The sequence below is a fragment of the Linepithema humile genome, chromosome 6 (assembly GCF_040581485.1).
Source record: "Linepithema humile isolate Giens D197 chromosome 6, Lhum_UNIL_v1.0, whole genome shotgun sequence".
In the NCBI taxonomy this organism is placed as follows: Eukaryota; Metazoa; Arthropoda; class Insecta; order Hymenoptera; family Formicidae; genus Linepithema; species Linepithema humile.
Genome location: NC_090133.1, coordinates 11,208,770 through 11,222,362, shown reverse-complemented (window position 1 = coordinate 11,222,362; position 13,593 = coordinate 11,208,770). Strand labels below are relative to the sequence as shown.

Below are 13,593 nucleotides of genomic sequence, written 5' to 3'. Positions count from 1 at the left end.
GGAAAAAAATCATCGATATTTAAATAAGCATCGAATATCGCTCATCCCTACTCACAAACCCCAGCGGTGTCTGCTGAGACGGAAACGTTGTGAGAAATCTTGCAGGAGCTGGAGCAGCTTCAGAGGAATGCAGGCAGGATCGAGAGCGCCTGCAGGCGGAATACGAGCGACGAGACATGGCGATGCAGGGATTAGAAGAACAATTAACCCAGCTAAGTCGTGCATATAATAATAATATAGCTATGGCGGTTCTAACCCATGAGGCAATGAGAGGAGTGCGAGTAAAGAGGGGAAAAGTTTGAGGGGAAGGGGGTAATTTTGGAGGAGAGAGGGTAATGACGTCATCGTTTTGGAGGAGAGGGGTAATTTTGGAGTAGAGGGGGTGACGAGGGAGGTGCGGGGGAGAGGAAAAGGTATCAGATTACATCAATTCCCGGAAGAGATAAGGATTCCTGGAAAAGATAAGATAAGGATTGTTTATACAAACATGAGTCATTGAGGGATAAGGATTCCTGGAAAAGATAAGGATTGTTTATACTGAAAGATTCGTTCTAAATTCTTGATAAAAAGTAGTTCGACTCGACACAATTAATTTTAAACGGCTGCGACGGTTACGTCCTAGACGTGACCCCGGATATTATGTTTTATTTATTAAAGAAAATATATTAATGAAAACGGTAATTGAAAGGATGGTTCTGAATGATCAAATAATATCGACACTGGCTTTACGTGATTTTTAACAAACTGTCTTTATGTAGAAATATTACAACTGTGCGAAAAACGACTAAGTTTCGATTCGACTAATTCGGCCCGACTGTCTCTCTATACTTTCGATTGTGCGACTGTTCTGGTTGATTCGGCGATAGAGAGTGCCTTCTCGTTCTTGTGTTATCTATCAGGTCGACTCGCAAGAAGATTCTCGATCATTTTATCGGTTACAATTTAACAAGAGGAAAATATATGGAGCGGGAGCGCGCCCGCGCAGAATCGATTATATCGTGGAGCTGCTATCGATGCTCTGGCTGCCGTCTGCTGGCGCCAACTATCGGTAGTAATCGGTTGCAACTTACAGTTCGGCCGTCCTAGCGCTGGACTTCGTCCCGAAGTTCTTTATTGCGTCATTGTTGCGCAATTTATTGCTTGTGTAAATAGTGAACAAAAGTGAAATATTTCGTTGTAGCCGATTCGACATTTATCTTTCACAAATCTTCGGTAAGTTTTTTTTATCACATATGCTCTAATATTTCTATCCTAAAACGTACATTATTAATACTTCTTATAATTAATGATTAACCTAATAATAAAATTTTTTTTTTTCGTAGATCAACTCTCGACTATTGATTCATCAGGGAGGACTACATCGGATCCAGGGCTTTAGCCGATCGCATGACAGGATCGTATTGAGCGGCTTCGCTGTCACGTTAAAACCCGGTATGTCCTGCACCACATATCGATTATTTCCTAGAATCTTTTTTATTGTGTATGGCCCTACAAATTTCGGGCGCAATTTTGCGCTCTCACCCGGAGTAGCTTTTGTCTTTCTAATCATCACGTAGTCGCCTACGTTATATACAGTTGCTTTCTTTAACTTCGCATCACGGTATTTTTTATTGTAGGCTCGTATCGCGTCTGTTGCGTTTCGCGCCGCCTGTCGTGACGCGTCTCGGTCATTCTCCAGGTCCGTATCCTGTCCAACCAGGGCCTTGGTGAAATGAGCAAACTCGTGATCGGCATGACTGCGCTGCTCGAAACCAAAAAGCAGCTTCGACGGGCTCGACTTCGTGACTGCGTGGTATGTATTGTTAATGACGTATTGTAAAGTGTTTAGACTGTTCTTCCATTCGTTCGGCGAGTTAATCATTTTAGTGAGCGACGATTTAATAAATCTGTTAACACGCTCGACCGTCCCGTTGGCCCACGGGGCCGCTACTGAGACTTTTCTGTGCTTAATTTTAAATTTCTCTATTATATCGGCAAATTCTTTCGAGGTAAAGGCCGTACCTCTATCGGACACTATTTCTTTCGGCCTTCCGAACGTCGCGAAAAGATTTTCTAAATTAACAATGACTTCTCTAGACGTCGTGGACCGCGTCGGAACCAACCAGCAAAACCTAGTGAACGCATCCACTATTACCAGAATATGTTTATATTTGTCGGCAGTTTCCTGTAATGGTCCGAAATGGTCGAGATGCAATATCTCGAACGGCGCTGACGCTGAGGGATAGAGACTTGTCTCTCCCTCGAATCGCGTGACGGAATCGTTTGCCATTACGCAGGTGAGGCAATTTTCTATATAATTATTAATTTTCCTTCGCATAGAGGGAAACCAGAAATTTTTACTGACGCCCTTTATCGTTTTTTCCAGCCCGCAGTGGGCCATATCGTCGTGATGTGCACGTATCACGCTGATTTCCATCGCCTCAGGTACGACAAAATATAAGTTTCCATTTATTTTATAATACAGAAAACCGTCATTAAGCTCGAATTTATCATTATCGGCAATTTCTAATTCTTCGCATATTTTTTTTATTTTAGCGTCTGAGAGCTGACGGAATTCGAGCTCCCTTTCTAGCGGCAGTTCATGCACGTACGCTGCGCATCGGCTGAGTGCATCTACATGCGCCATTCGTGTACCCGGCCGGTGTGATACTCGGAAACTATAGTTCTGTAAGGTAAGAGTCCACCGTGCTATTCTCGGGTTCAAATTCGCTTTTGAGACAGCATGTACTAGCGCATTGCAATCGGTAACGACAATGAACGATAATCCATATAAGTAGAGATGAAATCTCTCAATCGACCTCACTATCGCCAACATCTCGAGCTCAAAACTATGGTAATTTTTTTCAGCGTTATTTGTCGCCTGGCTGAAAAACGCTATTGGACACCAAGTCCCGCTCTTCTGCTTCTGCAGTAATATAGCGCCTAGGCCGTGACTGCTCGCATCCGTATGCAGTTCGGTCTCCAGGGCTGGATTATACAACGCGAGAATCGGTGACGAGGTGAGTTCTTTTTTTAATATCTCAAAAGCTCTAATGCAATTTTCGTCGAATGAAAATTTTACATCCTTCTTCAACAAGTTATATAACGGCTTGGCCTTCAAAGCAAAATCTTTTATAAATTTCCGGAAATAACTTGCTAATCCTAAAAATCTCTGCACACCATGCACGTTAGATGGTGTTCTATAATTTCTTACCGACTCGGTATGTCTCGGACTCAACGTCATCCCTTTTTCCGAAATTATATACCCCAAAAATTCTATCTCTTTTTTGAGGAACAAACATTTACTAAAATTCAATTCAAATCTGTAACTTTTTAAGGTCATCAATACCTCGGCCAAGACGTCTAAATTTTCTCGCACTGACCTCGACGGAATCAACACGTCATCGATATAGACGATCACCTTATCGGCGCGTATGAGCGGATTCAATATCTGTATGATCCGTTTCTGGAATTCGGCTGGCGCTTCCGAATAGCCAAAAGGTAAGCGCACATATTCGAATTGTCCGTCGGGTGTAGCGAAAGCAAAATAACGCGTCGACTCGGCATGCACCTTGATCTGATGGAACCCATCCTTAAGATCAAGTAGCATAAATATCGACATTCCACTCAAGCGCGACAAACAGTCCTCGATTAATGGAAAAGGATATTTTTGCTTAACGACTCGACAATTTAACGGCCTCAAATCAACGCAGAGTCTAATTTCACCGTTTTTCTTTTTCACAGGTATTACCCTGGCGCAATACGGCGATACGCTATTTTTTATGATGCCACGCTCGAGGAGGTCATCAGTTATTTTGCGTATCTGTATGCGTTCCGCATACGCGAAACGTCGTGGCGCATACGCGTAGATGGAGTCATCCTTCAAATGAACCCTCACCTCATAATCGTCATCGACAGGTACGATTTTCTTTTCTTCTATTCTATTTAATAAGTTAAGCAATTCGTCTCTTGTTTCTACATCTAGGTTACTAATATCTATTTCAAAATCTCTTTTCAGATTAACGACATTCTCATTATTTACGCATAACGGCAGTTGTTCGAATAATCTAACAGTGCTCGTGAAATCTGCTGACTCACGGCTTCGTCTAATCAAGGTGAGTTTTTGTTTGTCGAGAAACTCTCTTCCTAATATTATGTCTCCGACGAACGGTTCGTTTAATATATACAAGTCGACTTCGTACTTTTTTTCGCCAAGTTCGCTCAATGTGATTTCTGTTTGTACGAATCCCTGTACATTTAATCTTTCTCGATTGAGTGTAACGAAATTTTTATTCGACAATTTAAAATTTTCAACAAACGGCTTGATTTTTTCAGAATAAATCTTTTTATCGACAAACGAGACTGGACTTCCGGTATCGACTAACGCCCGAATTTTACATTCTTTTCCGCAGATACTCGAGATTTCTGCAAATGGTTCGGTGATTTCCAAGTTTCCACCCGCGGCAACGGAAACGCAAGCTACCACCTCTTCTTCCTCCTCATCGACGGCAACGGCGACTGCTACCGTGGCCCTTGAAGACCGCTGAGCCGTCGGCGGATTCCCGCCGTTTTTCTCCTTTACCTTAGGGCAGTCAAACTGACGGTGCCCTTTCGACTTACAGTAGAAACACGTAAGTTCACCGCGACAGTCCTTATGTGAATGTCCTTTTTTACCACAGTTTCTACACGCGGTAGTATGTACTGATCTCACCGCGCTCGCGACTGCCGTGGATTTTCTGTCGGACTCAAAATTTCCTTCCGCGATTGTTCGCATCCTCGCGAGAAATCTGTCTATCGAGGTATCACTTATTGAGAGGGCTATAGCCCTTAGCGAACCATGCGATATACCGCCTATCAGCATGTGAATCGCGTCACTCGTCGTCAAATTTAGACTCTTCATCATCGCGAGCTTCGCGATCGCGTACTGATCAAAGGATTCTTTTCCCGGAATCCATTTTCGCGCCTCTAATTTCTGCATAATCTTATAGTACGGCACTTGTTTTTTAAATATTTTCATTAAGTCTGATTTCAACGCCTGCCACGACTCAATCGTTTCACCCGTCTGGAATTCATACCACTGGCGGGCAAACTTTACGAGTTTACTGGACGCGGCCAGCAACGTTATCCCGTCGGACGCGCCGTGGATTTCCGCCACCTTGTCTACTCGATTCGACCACACTTCGACATTTTCGTCGTCACTCCCGCCAAATTCCGGTATTTGCGAGGCCAACCAGCTTACCGCGTTTCCGGCCGGTAAGGCGCTCGCATTCGACATTAATCGACTCTGTCCGTTATTAGAATAATGACTATGGTTCGATCGTACATTACCGGACGATGATCTCTGCAGAGTTACCAGCCCGCTCGGACCTGCTGTCCCTGCATCCTGGGCGGTCGGTGCACTCGCTTCCTGTGGCGCCAACCTCTGCAACACCTGGAGCAAGATCTGCTGCTGCTGCTGCATCATCACCGACATCTCTGTGATAGTCTGGCAGAGAGCTCCTGCGTTTGGTGGATCTGCATCGGTGGCTCGACTTGAGGACGACTCTGCTGGGTCATGCATCAGACCCGTCTCTCTCGGCATCTCCAACGTCCTCTCGGTATGGCTCGTCCTCTCCAGGTAAGTCAGAATCTGATCTACCAATAAATCGCGGTCGTTTGAGACCGGTAATTGGTATCTTTTCGCTTCTCTCTGGAGCTGTTCTAACGAAGCCTTTTCTAGGTCTTCTCTGTCCATCATGGACCTGGTTTTCGGCATTCTAAAGCTCAACGCGGCTTTGAAAAATCCGTTGATCGACCCGCCACGCTCCGACGGCAACTTTTGCCTTTTTCGACTCGACGCGGATTACTTCCGCCCGCACACTGCTTCTACTCGGCACGACAAGAGTTTTTGTCACTTTTTCGACTCGGCGCGGACTTATTCAGTCCGAAAAATGTTCAAATAAATGTTCTATTACGACAAAGTTCGTCTACTTTATTCGACTCGACTCCGACTCAAAGGGCCTGCAATCCCTTCCGACACGACACGGCAATTTTCGACTTTAAATTTTTCGACTTTTCCGACACGGGTTAAATAGGCCCGTTATCCCACTTCTGAGCTGAAAGATTCGTTCTAAATTCTTGATAAAAAGTAGTTCGACTCGACACAATTAATTTTAAACGGCTGCGACGGTTACGTCCTAGACATGACCCCGGATATTATGTTTTATTTATTAAAGAAAATATATTAATGAAAACGGTAATTGAAAGGATGGTTCTGAATGATCAAATAATATCGACACTGGCTTTACGTGATTTTTAACAAACTGTCTTTATGTAGAAATATTACAACTGTGCGAAAAACGACTAAGTTTCGATTCGACTAATTCGGCCCGACTGTCTCTCTATACTTTCGATTGTGCGACTGTTCTGGTTGATTCGGCGATAGAGAGTGCCTTCTCGTTCTTGTGTTATCTATCAGGTCGACTCGCAAGAAGATTCTCGATCATTTTATCGGTTACAATTTAACAAGAGGAAAATATATGGAGCGGGAGCGCGCCCGCGCAGAATCGATTATATCGTGGAGCTGCTATCGATGCTCTGGCTGCCGTCTGCTGGCGCCAACTATCGGTAGTAATCGGTTGCAACTTACAATACAAACATGAGTCATTGAGGATTCCTGGAAAAGATAAGAATTGTTTATACAAAAATGATTTGCAGGCACGTGCAGGTTTTTTCTACACATCAAAGTAGAGCGCCTGTTTAAATTACATTATCGCTATTTTTAGAACAGACAATGGAGGGGGTGATAAGGATTGTTTATACAAATTTTAGGCAGCGCCATGTTGCCAGATTTCAATTTTGTGTGACATTATCGCTATTTTTAATTAGTGTCGTGTGCAACAAGCGGGTATATAAAGCAAGTGAAAAAAAATATAAATCTTGAAAGTCATTCGCAATGAAGAAAAAGCGCGATCTTACCGTACGAGCAGCGAATATCAAAACGTTGGGAGAGTTCCTCCCATGGGACTACGAATGCGACGAGTACCTCGATTCTCTGAGGGAAAAATGTTGCAAGAAGCAACAAACCGGAGTAATTCACTCTCTGGTGGCGCAAATAGTGCGTTTGGAGGGTGTGAGGAAGATCATTCAAGAGCGTTTTCTACCCACCGGCGGCGGATACGGAACCCAGAGAAGATTCACCTGGAAAGAAATCGAGACAGCCTTCAGGAATCGAATACTAACCGGTGCGGTTATCAATTCCGACTACATCAATCCACGCGAATTTTTGGAAGAGATAAGAAATACAATCATCGAGCGGATCCAAAGCGTCATGGTGGAACACAACAGCGTTAAAATCAACACCGCGTTCAACGGAGAATTTATCGCGGGTGACAAGACTGCCGTAAAGACTATCGCAACCAAGAACCGCGAGCTCTTTCCAGTATCTGATTTACAAGAGTGGTACACGAAGCATGTGGTTGACATCATCCTGGCGTCTTTGGAAGAGTTTCAAGAACGCGACAGCGGCTGGGCATTGTCACGTATCTTGGATCTCAGCATCAACGTCAACAAATTCAATCCTCTACGCGCGGGATGCCACATTCAGTTACCGCGAAAAATTATACTAAAAAGGGCGGTGGTCAACGTGCAATCAACGGACAATGCATGTTTCGCGTGGGCAGTCGTCGCCGCTTTACATCCAGCGGAAAAGTACCCCGAAAAGAGTATCGCAGTACCCGCACTATTCAACGGTGCTGAATCTGTGCGATATCGAGTTCCCCATGACGCTTCCGCAAATATCAAAGTTCGAGAAACTGAACACCATCTCCGTCAACGTCTTTACCACCGAAGACTCTAAAATCATCCCTTTACGCCTCGCCAACGACAAGATGGAGAAGCGTGTCAACCTTCTCTATGTGCCTGGAAACAACGAGGCACATTTTGTGTGCATCAAGGATCTGTCTCGGCTAGTGAGCTCGCAATTGAGCAAGCACACACATAAAAAGTACATTTGTGATCGGTGAGTAAAAACACATTTATAGAATAATTCGAAACTTTATTCGCAGTTTTAATCATACAAATTATTACAGGTGTCTACTGTGACGTGACATTTTTGAAGTCCGTCACAAGGGCGAGAAAGCCCGATCGAGAAGGGAAATTTGAGGTCGGAAACCCCACCGCGGGGGGGGCAACGACCTCTCCCTCTTAATTCTCTTTTGGAGATTTTAGATTTTGCGTTGTAGCGAATTAAGCGAGTCGTGGTGAGTGGCCAAACTCCCATATTGTGAATTACCGTGGAGCAGCCTTCGTGGGACCTACGAGGGACTCAGCAGGCAGGACGACGGAGGCCCGGACGGCGTGCAGACGGATCCAGGATAAGGGCAAGTAAAAACACCCTTGCAAATATCATTAGATTCCAGACACAGTCGCTACCGCAGTTACGATTTCAGATACGGAGCATATCGAGGCCGGTGAACGCACCGAGAGAGATGACGCCCGAGAGGGAAGCGCGCTCTCACACGCCGAAGACCCGGGGTGGAGTACCCGAACAAGGAGCTGTTGTAACGAGCCAGGAAAGAAGAATCCGGTCGGAACCTGGCCAGTTCCCGAATGATTCAAAGAAGGTTCGGATCCGGAAACGGAGAAGGCCACGAAGGGCGTTAACGGCAGCTGCCAAAAGAGAGAGACCGGGGTCACCTCGGAAAAGCGTCACCGAGGGCCGAAATATCGAGGAGCGACGCGAGGATCGAGATCGCTAGATATATCGAAGGATCAAGTAGCGCTAATCGATAGCGCGGATCTACATGCGCAGGACGATGCGCGGAATGTCACCGCTGTCCGGCGAGCCTCGCTGTCGTCACTGTTCGGCGAGTCGGCAACCTAGGCGGAACCTCGAGGACCACTACGGGCGTACCAGCGATTTGTAAGGCCACCACTTCGACTTCGCGGTAAGAGCGGTATCAGCAGGCGGCCCGAGCCTCGCGGACTTAAGAACCCGCATATTTTGCGTAACGAATATAGCTTATCTCGAGATGCCTCGCGCTATCATGTGAGGTTAGATTTTGGCCGGGCCCCGCTGACTACCGCTTCTGTAGATTAAGATTTCGCCATGCCTTCTTTCCCCTCGGGGCTGCCGAGCCGACAGTCGTTTTATATGGAATAATGTCTTTTTGTGAGTAACCATTTCGCGTCGATTTATGTATTGCTGTACCGAGCGTTAAAATCTTGAAGTTAGCCTATCGCGTATTTCTCGCCTCGGCCTTCTGTCGAGCGTTTACTATCCGAACCGTGAGAATAATACTGAGATAGAATTTGTATTGTAGGCTAACCGTTCTGGAGAAAGATTAAAGTAGAGTTAATTGTAACAACCGTACCGAATGAAAGTTACAGAATTTGTACGCCGAATATTATACCGCGTGAGACGGAAGTACGCGGATTTCCGCGAGTTGAACAGTGAAATCGTAACGCCTCTCACTGAGATAAAATATGTCTCCACTTCGCGGGATTGTTAAGGCGCCTATCACCCGGCGTCAATCTCACTTAATCTAATTTCTAATTACATGTTATTTGTTACTAAATTAATGTGTTGTTAATAATCCCCCTTATTTCAGACTTCTCTCTCCAAATCAGTATTTCGCGTCTCGAAAGAACCTCGCCCCTCTGCCATTTGTAGAGTGGGCTAGTCGCGCTTATCGCCGTTGCTCGTTAAAGAAAATCATTGTTTTTAACGTAATTTGTTCGTGCGGCGCGTTAATCCGCGCCTGGCGCCCAACTTTAAATAATGAAGTAATCACTAACATCCATTGCATAGAGCAACGAGGTTTGATACGCTTACCGGCGGGTCTACTTCTGCCCGACGGGAAAGTCGTCGCAAGCTATAAATACGACCCTACGACTTACTTTATTTGATCTATAGGTAGCCATGCGTACTAGGACCAGGACTAGAAACCCAGCGATCCAGGTTCGAACCCGGTTTGGATTTTCTCAATTCGGAAAAAAATAAAAATTTACGTCATCCCGCGCCTACTATAAATACAACCCTACGACTTACTTCATTAGATCTATAGGTAGCCCAGCAGACTAGGACCAGGACTAGAAACCCAGCGATCCAGGTTCGAACCCCGTTTGGATTTTCTCAATTCGGAAAAATAAAAATTTCCGCCATCTTGTTTACCCGTAGCCGCCATCTTGTTTGACCGCCATCTTTTTTTCTATCCCGTCAGAGAGGGGTGGGAGAATGTTTTGACGCCAGACCATAAGTAGGTCACTGGGTCAAATATGGGGTAGGTGGTGGGGGTTTGTTGTGACGCCCCATACCTGCCAACATACTACTAATTTTATATCCTCGAAGCCATGGAGATTGCGCGAATTGCAATATTCGATGAATCTTTGTAACCTGCAACCCGTGTCGAATACATTGCTACAGGTTACGGTAGTGAATGACGTATCGCTGCTTATCGCACAGCGTAGCGAGTAACTTGACCTCCCGCTTGCCGGGCGGCTTATCGCGCGTTGGGCAGAACGGTAAGTCAGTGTGCGCGTGAAGATTCATCGGATACGGAAGGTCGACTTCCAACACATAACCGGTAGCCGAATCGGATGTTACGAACATTACATCAAAGTTTTCGACATTTTCGACCCACTGAAAATCGGCATAGGGCAACGGTTGACACATTGCCCAGCCGTACAAGTTGTTTACATCAAAGTACATGAGGTACGATGATGGTTTCAATGGATCGTACGATGACATGTATTTATTATTTGCGCGAGCGTATCTGTTGGAGCATTGGCTGAGACCGCCGCGTATACCGCGTTCAACGAACATGACCATATCGATGTCTGTGAGTAATTCAAACTTGATGCCCGTGTGCTTCAACATGGCGCCCCACGTATATCCCGGTAATGTGTAATACTGAGCGGGATTTAAACCGTAACTTTTGATACACGTGTTTCGGAAATTTTGAAAAATATCCGCCAACAAAAAAACATCCGTTTTTAAATACAAATCGCTGTACTGTTCAAGAGTTTCGATCAAAAAAGTTTGCCAGACGTTTGTCGCCTGCGCGTAATCACTCTCGGATACCGTTTCACCAGTCAACGAACTGTAAGATGATTCGCGCGGAGGTAGGTAAGTCTCCCGGAGCTTGTCGACGCTGTCGACGTACTCGTAGGGAAACACACCTTTTCGAGTAAGCAAATTGAAATGTTCCGCGGATAAATGATTGAATTCCGATCGTGAAATTTTTAATTCATCTATTGTCAGATAAGATGCCAATTTTTCCAGACTGGTGCCGAGAAATCTAAACGAATCTATAAAACATAATTTCACGCAAATTTTGGAATTTTCATCCTCCGTATCTTTAACGTTTTTAGTAAAAGAAATGTATCGCTCTTTTGTCAGCGGTAGTAAATCAATGTTGCCTTCAAAGGCGTTAGCGACATCTTTGATTATAAAATGCGCGTCGTAACCGGATAAATTGTGAAATATCACCGGGATAACGTGGGAGTCTTTGTAATTTAAATTGCACGACGAGTGCGCGGCACCGTTGTAACGTCCGGTAAGATGACAATGATCGCGCACCCGCGTATCTTCCGGTGCGAACGGTTTTTCACACACGTGACAATTTACGGCGCTACGGAATTCCTCCGATTCCTCCCGCGTAAGATCCGCCATGAGGACGACGGTGGTAAGGATCGCTTTCACACGGCGCGCCAAATCGTGGAGTTTATTGACGAACCATGTTATGCAATCCTCACCGCAATAAGACTTAAAACTAGATAATGAGTTATCGTAAGCGCAACTTACATAATATCCTACGCTAAACGCCTTGTGATGTTGGTAGGCGTATGTGGTATGGTTTTGTCCCTCCTCTTTCTCCAGCGTGCATTCCAAATCGGCGTACACTACAAACGGGAGCCGCTCCTTCCGGTTGTAGTTGCGGAACGTCAGCCACTTGTTGTCTTTGTTGGGAAGAATGACGGCGCAGTCGTTCATCTTCCGGCAGTCGACGCTGTGGACTGACAACTTCTCCCGTGTATAAAAGTAATGTAGTGCGACGACTTTTCCGTCGGGCAGAAGTAGACCCGCCGGTAAGCGTATCAAACCTCGTTGCTTTATTTACTGGATGTCAACAATTTCAACAATTCTTATGATTGGGCGCCAGGCGCGGATTAACGCGCCGCACGAACAAATTACATCAAAACAATATTTTATTTGTTTGAAAGCAACGGCGATAAGCGCGACTAGCCCACTCTACAACTGGCAGAGGGGCGAGGTTCTTTAGAGAAGCTCAAGACTGATTTGGGAGAGAGGAGTCTGAAAGAAGTTGATTATTAAGAACACATTTATTTGATAACAAGTAACATTTAATCCTTGTAATTAGGTTAAATAAGGTTGACGCCGGTTGATAGACGCCTTAACAGTCCCGCGAAGGGGAGACATTCTTTTATCTCTGTGAGAGGCTTTAGGATTTGGCTGTTCGACTCGCGGAAATCCGCGTACTCTCGTCTCACACGGTATAATATTTGGCGTGCAAGCTCGATCACTCTCATTAAATACAGTTGTTACGATTAACTCAACTTTAACCTTTCTCTTTAACGGTTAGCCTACAATACGAGTTCTGTCTCAATATTATTCTCACGGTTCGGATAGTAAACGCTCGACAGAAGGCCGAGGCGAGAAATACGCGATAGGCTAACTTCAAGATTTTAACGCTCGGTACAGCAATACATAAATCGACGCGAAATGGTTACTCACAAAAAGACATTATTCCATATAAAACGACTGTCGGCTCGGCAGCCCCGAGGGGAAAGAAGGCATGGCGAAATCTTAATCTACAGAAGCGGTAGTCAGCGGGGCCCGGCCAAAATCTAACCTCACATGATAGCGCGAGGCATCTCGAGATAAGCTATATTCGTTACGCAAAATATGCGGGTTCTTAAGTCCGCGAGGCTCGGGCCGCCTGCTGATACCGCTCTTACCGCGAAGTCGAAGTGGTGGCCTTACAAATCGCTGGTACGCCCGTAGTGGTCCTCGAGGTTCCGCCTAGGTTGCCGACTCGCCGAACAGTGACGACAGCGAGGCTCGCCGGACAGCGGTGACATTCCGCGCATCGTCCTGCGCATGTAGATCCGCGCTATCGATTAGCGCTACTTGATCCTTCGATATATCTAGCGATCTCGATCCTCGCGTCGCTCCTCGATATTTCGGCCCTCGGTGACGCTTTTCCGAGGTGACCCCGGTCTCTCTCTTTTGGCAGCTGCCGTTAACGCCCTTCGTGGCCTTCTCCGTTTCCGGATCCGAACCTTCTTTGAATCATTCGGGAACTGGCCAGGTTCCGACCGGATTCTTCTTTCCTGGCTCGTTACAACAGCTCCTTGTTCGGGTACTCCACCCCGGGTCTTCGGCGTGTGAGAGCGCGCTTCCCTCTCGGGCGTCATCTCTCTCGGTGCGTTCACCGGCCTCGATATGCTCCGTATCTGAAATCGTAACTGCGGTAGCGACTGTGTCTGGAATCTAATGATATTTGCAAGGGTGTTTTTACTTGCCCTTATCCTGGATCCGTCTGCACGCCGTCCGGGCCTCCGTCGTCCTGCCTGCTGAGTCCCTCGTAGGTCCCACGAAGGCTGCTCCAC

General features: G+C 45.9%; 1 protein-coding gene and 1 pseudogene across 1 annotated transcript; one reads left to right on the top strand and one right to left on the bottom strand.

The window, feature by feature from the left end:
* Positions 1-2,679: 2,679 nt before the first annotated feature.
* Positions 2,680-8,264, top strand: LOC137000392 (uncharacterized; annotated as a pseudogene).
* Positions 8,265-10,378: 2,114 nt separating this feature from the next.
* LOC105669022 (uncharacterized) lies at positions 10,379-11,953 on the bottom strand. The gene has a single exon (XM_012361765.2). It carries the CDS (start codon positions 11,951-11,953, stop codon positions 10,379-10,381), a length of 1,575 nt encoding a protein of 524 aa, XP_012217188.2.
* Positions 11,954-13,593: the final 1,640 nt, after the last annotated feature.